The 9,808-nt window shown below is 34.4% G+C and overlaps 1 protein-coding gene across 1 annotated transcript; it reads right to left on the bottom strand.

Annotated features, from left to right (window-relative positions):
* Window positions 1-4,216: 4,216 nt before the first annotated feature.
* On the bottom strand, window positions 4,217-7,604 carry LOC126795592 (cytochrome P450 CYP736A12-like). Its single transcript, XM_050522403.1, has 2 exons — window positions 6,906-7,604; window positions 4,217-5,056 (listed from the first exon to the last, which is right to left on the bottom strand). The coding sequence occupies exons 1-2, from the start codon at window positions 7,599-7,601 to the stop codon at window positions 4,217-4,219; spliced, it is 1,536 nt and encodes a 511-aa protein (XP_050378360.1). The 5' UTR covers window positions 7,602-7,604.
* Between the last annotated feature and the right edge of the window lie 2,204 nt (window positions 7,605-9,808).

Below are 9,808 nucleotides of genomic sequence, written 5' to 3'. Positions count from 1 at the left end.
TTATATATTGTTGCAAAAGGAAAAGAAAAAAAAACCTCACAGAATGCTGTACATAGGATTCAAACATTAACCAATTTCAATTAGATATTCATGCTTATTCTTTACATCTGTCTGCCTTAAGATGCTTTCATTCATAAACTCTTTCCTATGGTCTAAACATTAACCAATTTTAGATTGCAGCATCAACTTCTCATACAGAGGTTGCATCATTGTATCTGTAATTATGATAGAAAGCCCGAGTAAATCCTGAACCATCTCATTTTGGAGTTTGTTTAAGCTTATTTATGGCTAGGTTTTTGGGTGTAGGGTTGTGATAATCTTTTGGCTGAGCCATGTTTTTAAAGCTTCATATTCCATAGCAATTGAAGCAAAGCAAAAGAAAGTCATTGGAAGAAATTTTACAAGCTGTTTGTCTGAATAACCAAAGAAAGATATACTGCTCAACAGACTAGGTGATTGGAAAAGATGGCTAGCATATTCCTTAAGGATAATTACTTATAGAAGTAAGAAGTTGGATCCATTTAGTATTTAGTTTCAAATGAAGATGGTCTTTCCACTCACGTACTCCTAGTAAATTGCTCATCGTAGGTAGGATACATTCTACAACAATTTGAGGGATCCTTCTGCATTATATGATAGTCTATACTTGATTAGCTTAGAAATCAAGAGATGATACTCTTAAAAACTAGAGTGTGTTTTAGCTGGAAAATTGCGAAAGAAGAAAAAAGCAGTTGTAGGCAGCGTAATTCTAAAAATCACCCGGTCTCAAGCCAGCATATGCACAAGTCTCAGTTTCTTTTAACTTAACATTTTAAGTTGGTACTGGATTTTTGTACTCTCTCTGTGTGCACTTCTTGCTATTGCCTTTTCATGCCCCTTAATTTTGTGTCCTACTTACATAATTAGCTCTATGTGAGAATGAATGCATTTGTGATTTTGTTTTGACTGCTATAGGTTAATTTCTTTCAGATTCTATCATTTTGTTATCAAACCAATCTCCTTCCTTGAGGTTGGAGTATTGTCAACATTATATACTGCGCCTCTCTTGTGATGATGCCAATGCAAATGTTCAATTCGTTGGCAGTTGTATGTTCAACAATATAACATTCTACAGTTTTAGACTGTTGGGAAAGAGAACATTACCTACATTGTTTATGTTTCTGTGGAAAAGCCAAAGTAAAGGCAGTAGACCAAGCAACTTTTGAAGTGAATCAATGAAAACAGCGAGGCTAAGAATCAATAGTACTAACATTAAGACGTTCAGAATCTAGATTTATTACCCAAAAAAAAAAACCAGCACACTGACCCACGGTTTATTGCATTGAAAACCTGTAGTAACTGCACAAAATGATGATTAATTTCTTGTTTTTCTTTTCACAAACAATTCCGCTCCACTCATTTCTATAGTTCTATTTCTATAATGTGGCTATATAATTGATTGATCTGAGCATTTTTGTTGGGGCCAGCGTGACTGCAGACACAGTTGTGATTACAATTGCTTGATCCTGAGGATATACAGAACAAGGCAGCTTATCCAATACTCTTAGTGCAGTCTGAAGCTAAATGTACAGAAGTGTGAAGTGTGTTGGAATGCATATGGCCACAACAAATTGATACTTCCTACTCACATTCGTAGTAAGAGTCTTGGGCGGTATTGGATGCATTTTTGTGCTTACGTAAGTTAAAAACGCATAATTGGTCTAGAGTCTTAGTTTGACTAGGAATCTTTGTTAGGTTTCGAAACTAATTATCTCTTATTTATGATTTTATTTTCTTATTTTCAGATTAGATTGAAGAGATAATTAAACAAAAAAGAGATTGAGCCAAGTCATGCAACAATTAAATAGAAGATGATCATTAAAAGCATAAAACATGGGATGATTTAGGAATAAAACATGGCATGATTTAGGAATAAAACATGGCATGATTTAGGAATAAAACATGACATGATTTAAGAGATTAAAGCATGACTTTATAATATGAGGAAAGATGCAACTACCCTCATTTTTTCCTCTATATATACATGGATTCACCTCTCAAATAATATCACTTCTCTTTTGCATTCAAGAGCCAAACTTTTGTCAAAATACTACCTCAAACATTCTTTACCAAAACAGTAAGTCATTCTCCCCCATATACAAGTTCCATCTCAACCGAAATCACCATTGAAGACACACCTCTAAGGGTCCTACAACATGTGATTCTCGCAACTCTTCTTCATGAGTTTGTTCGTTTTTGATTTTCTACAATACTTTTTCTATGAAGATTGTAGTATGATGTTTGTGTAGGATTACAAAATTTTCAGATTGTTTTATTGGTTTTTTGGTATTTTGCCGAATTGATGGTTTCTTATAATTAATGAGTTTGTATTTCTGTTGTTGTGTTCTAATCATCTTTCTCATACTTTTAGATAATTTTGAGATATGTGCATATGAATTTAGTGCTTTGATACAGTCCTTAAGAATATGTTTAAGTGCTAGATTCATCAACCATATTGACACAAATCGAATCATGCCTTAAGTAGGTTCGGTTTGTGTTGATTAGTTTTTCTGGAAATTTGCATGTGAAACCATGGTGGGTAACGCCATACATGAAACATGTCTTCAACAAAGATTTGGTGCTTAAATGTAATCTTATTTGATTTCTACTCTAAGTGTTATTGAATTCGATTGCATTTAAATTTAGATTAGGCCCTAAGTCAATCTAAATGTTAATTGAAATCTTACATGATTAGATGATTTCCTAAGGCTCTAATTGTATTGGTGTCTAAAAAGTATGTAATTGGTCGAATTAGTATGCATGATAGGTTCGAACTTGTAATTATGTGGTGTAATGGTAAATTTAGTTTAAATTTGTTAAATAGAAGTCAATCATGTAAATAGTAATTTATGTTTTATTTTAGTAGTTAATAATCAATCTCAAACTCCTCATTATTTGTTAACACTAAAAGTTTTGAGTTCCGTTCAATTTCCCGGACTGAACGATTTCTGCTTACTTTATACTAACGATGATGTTTTACAGGATTTATTATAGACGTTTTAATTAACGCTCTATCATAGTGTGTTCTACCGTATCTAAGAAAACAAGGTAATACATATTTGAATATCAAATGAACAATGAAATGGCAATAAAATCAGCTATATGTGTTGAATGGTATTAACGTTCTAGCCAGTGTCATCAATTATCTCCTTCTAACCATCTTTCTCCATTCAAGATAAGGAGTTTCTTTTTTCTCTAAGGTAATTAGGAGTTGTTCTTTGTTTGGAAGCTCCGCAACTCACCAAAGAAAACGAGCTTAAAATGAATAATTGGAATTTACAGAAGTAGAGTTCTGGCCAAATAAATTTGAGCCCGACTATCTCGATCAAATGTATATGTAATAAAGATACGGGTAAATTCCTTCTATGGTACTTGATGTTTGGCTACTTGGACAATTTAGTACCTAAAGTTCTTAAATTTAGGCCATTTTGGTACCTCTATCAATTTTGACCATATTTTCAGGGTTATTTCCGTCATTCTAGTCCTAAATTTATTAAATTCACATTTTTCTTCATTTCTTCCTATAATTGCCTCTCTTTGGAGATAATTAAATTGATATATCTACTCCACTTAGCATCTACTTCACATATATCGAAAATAAATTTTTTTCTTAATATACTTATTGTATCCTAATTATTTTCTGCAAAGGAAATAAATTGCCTTTATGAAATTGTAATTTTTATCAAAAAAATTTTTAATTACTTATAATTAAAATTAATTTAGATTGATAGCTACATTATGAAAACTTATATACGTAAATCATCACAGATACTAAGTGGATGAGTTATCGAATTTTTAGTGATAACTTAGAGGCAATTTGGAGGTATTATAAAAAAATGAAGTAAAGTTGAGATAAGATGACGGAAATAACCCTGAAAATATGGTCAAAATTGACATAAGTACTAAAATGGCCTAAATTTGAAAACTTTAGGTACCAAATTGTCCGCTTTCATACATCAGGTACCAAATTGTCCAAGTAGCCAAACATCAGGTACCATAGGAGGAATTTACCCTAAAGATATTGGTACATAATACCAACAATATTACTGAAGAAATTTATTGCGCATATTTATTTAAGCTGCAGAATAATATCTATACGTAGATATATGTCTGTTGAAATACAACAACCCACATAAGATTACATTAAAAGAAATTTAAAAAAATTGTACCTACATGGCTACATGAGAGTGATAAGACGGTAAGTTGGCTTGGCAAGCAAGTGTTTGGCTTTTGACATTGCTAAACCAAAATCCTCGGACATGTCTAAGTCTTGTGGTAGTAAACCATTTGGGAGCTCCCAGTTAAAGCTGTGCACCAGTTGTGCCAGAACTAGCTTAACTATGGTTAGACCTAATTGCATACCCGGACACCCTCTGCGACCAGACCCAAATGGAATGAGCTGAAAGTCATGTCCCTTTAGGTCTATGTTGTTGTTTACGAACCTTTCAGGATAAAATTCATCCATATTTTCCGACCAAACATTAGGATCTCTTCCAATGCTCCAGACATTTACTATGATCCTCGACTTTTTGGGTATGTGGAATCCATCGATTGATACGTCGTCGATGGATTCATGTGGGACTAGTAACGGAGCAACAGGGTGTAGTCTCAAACTCTCCTTGACCACCATACTCAAGTAATCCAGCTTTGGCAAATCAAACTCTTCCACCATTCGGTTCATACCGACCACATTTTGGAGCTCCTCTTGGAGATTCTTCATAATCCTTGGATGCCTCAAGAGCTCCGCAAGGCTCCAAATGATAGTGGTAGCTGAAGTATCGATAGACGCAGCGATCATGTCAAGTAAGATGGCTTTCACATTTGTTCGATCAAGATAGACTTGTTCATCATTCGGGTTCAACGGTTGGTTCATTAGGGAAAGCAATACGTCTACAAAATCCTCATGCTGGCCTTGTTTCCCTTTCTTGGACTTGGTTACTTGTTCATGCTCGTCTATTATCTTCTCCAAGAGTTGATCGATCTGCTTTCTAACTTTCTTTAAGCGCTTGGTCAATCCCTGGCATAGAAATCATAAGTGCATCATTGAATCATGCATGTTATTCAATGTTTTTATCTAGTCCAATATCAGGTCACCAGAAAAAGGCAGCTATTTTCTGCTCATCTTTAGTTGGAAGAAAACAAATGTATGTAGCCATGTAGCATATACATGGCGAAATTTAATATCGTTAATCATACAACATTCAATGATTGGTATAATTCTCCATCCAAAAAACTTAACAATATAGATTCATTATTATAAATTAACATACTTCTAAATATAGAACTATGCATGGGTTCAAAATTTCAAAATGTAGTGCAGGCCCGGCCCTGCCCATGGGAGGCGAGGGCGATGGCACAGGGCACCAGTTTTAAAAGGGGCACCAAATCACCCGTTGTTCATAGGCTTGTTTATAACTTTGAGTTAATTCCTCCTATGGTACCTAAAGTATGGCTACTTGGACAATTTGATACCTGATGTATGAAAACGGACAATTTGGTACTTGAAGTTCTCATTTGTAAGCCATTTTGGTACCACTATCAATTATCATATTTTAGGGTTATTTTCGTCATTCTAGCCCTAAACTCATTAAATTCACATTTTTCTTCATTTATTCCTATAATTGTGGCATCTTTGGAGATAATTAAATTGATATATCTACTCCACTAAGCATCTACTTCGCAGATATCAAAAACTATTTTTTTTCTTAATATACTTATTGTCCTAATTATTTTTTGCAAAGGAAATAAATTTCCTTTATGCAATTGTAATTTTTTATTAAAATATATATTTTTAAATTACTTATAATTAAAATTAATTTAGATTTATAGCTATATTATGAAAAAATATATATGTAAATCATCACAGATACTAAGTGGATGAGTTATCAAAATTTTAGTGATAATTTAGAGGCAATTTGAAAAATATTATGAAAAATGAAGTAAAGTAGAGATAAGATGACGGAAATAACCCTGAAAATATGATCAAAATTGACATAAGTACCAAAATGGCCTAAATTTGAGAACTTTAGGTATGAAATTGTTCGTTTTCATACATCAGGTACTAAATTGTCTAAGTAGTCAAACATCAGATACCATAGGAGGAATTTACCCTATAACTTTATATATATATATATATATATATATATATGTAGGCTACTCTATTCATTGTCTCTCTCTTTCTCTCGTCCGCACTCAATCAATTAAGTTCTACCTCCTTAAGTCCTTATACAGCTACATGCAGGGTATAAATATATAAGGCCTCATGCACTCCTGATATATATATAAAGCTTTTCACATAAGGAGGTCCTTATCTTAGCTTAAGGTACGGATTTTCATTTTTGACCAACTTTTCGATCGAATTTTCACATCTCCACCGTCTAATATCTAGGTTATAATGTATAGATCATCTCCACAAAATTGCAGCCGATTTTATGATCTTTAAGGTATCGAACTAATCAAAACCAATGGACGTATTGAATTTGCTGAACCTGAACCGTTCATATTTTGAGTAGAAAATCGAAGTTATGAGTACCTTAACGGTTATGGAATCGGCTGAAATTTTTTGGAGATGATCTATATGTTAGTACCTAGATATTGGACGGTGGAGATGTGAAAAATCGATCGAAAAGTTGGTCAAAAATGAAAATCCGTACCTTAAGGTAAGATAAGGACCTCCTTATGTGAAAAGCTTTGTGTATATATATATATATATATATATATATATTACAATATCTAGAATAAAGAAGATTCGGTTCGAGATTGTCTATCAATGCACTTTTTTATGTATCAATTAATCATCGAAGAGAAATGCCTGGTAAATTGGTAAAAGATAGAGTTGGGAACTTGGGAATAGCTAGCATATATACCTGAATATCAAGTGCAGCAAGGGAAGGAACAAAATCAGATATATTGAAAGCCCCTACCAAGGATAACGATTCCTCAATAATGGCTTTCAAATCAAACCTAGCATCCCTTGTGCGACCCAACACCATCTTATACGTTATGTCCTCATTCATCGCTCCAATCTTCTCACTAATATCCACAACTCCACCTTCCTCTGCAGCTACTTTCAGCTTCCTCACCAGCCCTCCCAGCTCCTCCTTCCGCAGCGGCGCAAAAGACTCCATTTTTGCTGAACAGAAGAGCTGAAGCGTGCAGAGCTTCCTCATATGGCGCCAATAGGGACCGTACTGCGAAAAGGCCATGCTCTTTGAGCCGAAGGACAAGTAGTCGGCGGCTTGGATTATGGGCCGGCTGGCGAAATTAGTGTCATGAGTTTTGAGGAATAGCTCTGCGGCTTTGGGGGAGGAGAGTACGATGGCTGGAACATTGCCTAGACGAATGAACATGATGTGCCCATATTTCTTGGCCAAGTGTTGGAGGCTTCGATGGGGAAGTTTGCCTAGCTTGTGGAGGCTTCCGATTATAGGCAGTGGCCGAGGGCCAGGTGGTAGCTTTTTGTGCTTTGAATTTGAGGAGACGTCAGAGATGAGTGACCAGAGACATGTGATTGATGTGAAGAGAACCAGGAGGATGGCTACTATTATTGTTGAAGAACTCATTGTTTCTGGCATTACAAATTTTGAGTTGAGATAGATCATGGTGAGTGTGGGTGACTGGGTGGTCGTGAATTCATTTATATTTGTGACCAATCAGTATGAGGTGGGAAAAGCTTGGTGCAGCTGCACAAGGATAGGCCTCTGATTTTCGGAAGCCTCCAATGACTAGTTATAACGATCATTCATATATGTTACGATAATGCAACTGTTAATTAATTCAGCTGGCAACATCGATCACCCTGCATTTAAAACGAGTTTCATTTCTGCAATTGTGCTCGTCCTTTTCCTTTAAAACCTTTTGCTCATTGTTTTACTTTTTCAGGGAAGTGAATTCTATTAAGAGATTCTTCAAAAGAAACTACATACATATAAGAGAATTAAGAAATGTAATTTTGTATTAGGAATGAAATAGTTATGTGAACATATATAGGTGTGTATTCATATCACATAAAATAAGGATACATTTAAGGAAATGAAAATTGATTACTAGTTGTAGCTACTTTTATGGAGATGATTTTCTTTTTCAACTTAAAGGGTAAAAAAGTGAAATCAAGAAAAATAAAATAGTTAATTATAGAAATAAAACCTATAAGGAAGGTTGGAATATTCAATTTTTGGGTGTAGATTTAAAAAATAAATGGGTGTGGTTTAGTTTAAAAGGGTGCCTCCAGATTCATAATGAGAGAGAGAGAGAGAGAGAGTCATTCTCATCCTTTCATGTGTTTCTAATATGTAAGAATATGAATCCAAAATGAGATTCATGTATAATAATAGGGGGGAATTATCAATAAATGATGAAAATAATTTTGGGAGAGAGAGTGGGGAGTCACTCCCATCCTTGTATTTACTTGTAATCTGGAATCGAAATCAGAATTCTCTTTCATGTGTTTACTAATATGTAGGAATAAGAATCCAAAATGAGATTCTTGTGTAATTATAGGGGGAATTATCAATAAATTATGAAGATAATTTTGGGAAAAAAATTGATTTTCTCATAATCAAGAATCAATACTTACTATTTCAACCGCAATGAAAAAGGAGTTGTCAATTCTGAAAATGTTACGGTACCCACATGGAATTAATTTCCTCATAAGTTATTAAACATCCATTTTACGGGGAATGTGAGTCACACCATATGGAGTCATTCCATTTCCTTATTAGTAAACATGCCCATGTATGAGATTCCGGGATTCATTCTTCAGCCATTCACAACGTCCACCGACCTTGTGATTTTGTGAAAATTCATTTCATCTGTCCTTTCCCAAAATAAATATGTGACATATAGTTGCCTAATCCTTCTTAGTTTAGGCGCGTAACCTACAACTGTGACATACTAATTATATTAGACATGTTAAAATGAAGAAATGAAGGCAACAAATTATATAAGAACGACAACACATGAGATTCACTACAAAATTATTCTAACTCGAACTTAGTTGTTAGCAATGAGGGTATTGGTCGTCTACTTCTTTCATAGTAGATTGGTAGTAGTTTTGCATATTGATGCAAAATATCTTTTGGACATAAGAAGTACGTTGGTGGACATGTATATATAATATGTAGGTGACATCTCATTCTATGATTTCATATAATTTAGGCCTTTTCATTAAGGAATTTCCTTTTTTGGTCAATATGAGGGATTGCTAATTAGACCGAGTTTGTGAACACATTTTTATATCTCAATTGTTCAATTATCAGTAACACACTAACACACCATCGAAAAGAATCGGCTGAAATAAATTTTGGTATTACACCACCTTGGCTGATCTACAACAATTTGGATACTAACCTCATGTTTTGTGCAATGAACGTTGAGAAGTCCATATAAAATGTTCTCGTGATCGGTAATTGCTTTCGTATATCTCTGTAGGCTCTGTGACTTATGTCCGTTCATTCATTATCTCTATTTAGACTTGATAAAATTACACACGATGTGAACATGAACGAAATTATAAGGACTTGGTTCGAGGTTTCTAGCCGAGTCCAACCCAATTGCAATCGGGCCCAATTCTAGACCGGAAAACCAGTATGGCGCTAACCCAACCCAATTTGTAGCTGTGAGTTGCGTAGAATTCAAATTTACAGAGTTACAGTTACATTGAAGATCTAGAAATCTTACTCTACTTCTGGTTATTCCATTATTATTATTATTACGAGAGAGAGAGAGAGAGAGAGAGAGAGAGAGAGAGAGAGAGAGAGAGAGATGACCG

Source organism: Argentina anserina, chromosome 5 (assembly GCF_933775445.1).
Source record: "Argentina anserina chromosome 5, drPotAnse1.1, whole genome shotgun sequence".
NCBI classification, from domain to species: Eukaryota; Viridiplantae; Streptophyta; class Magnoliopsida; order Rosales; family Rosaceae; genus Argentina; species Argentina anserina.
Note: the sequence above shows the minus strand (reverse complement) of the source record. Positions and strands in the feature narration are given on the sequence as shown.

Coding starts and splice junctions, on each gene's coding strand:
- LOC126795592 (XM_050522403.1), bottom strand. CDS start 7,601: ATGAGTTCTTCAACAATAATAGTAGCCATCCTCCTGGTTCTCTTCACA. Junction 5,057..6,905: donor TTGCTGCACTTGATATTCAG/GTATATATGCTA, acceptor TTTCTATGCCAG/GGATTGACCAAGCGCTTAAA.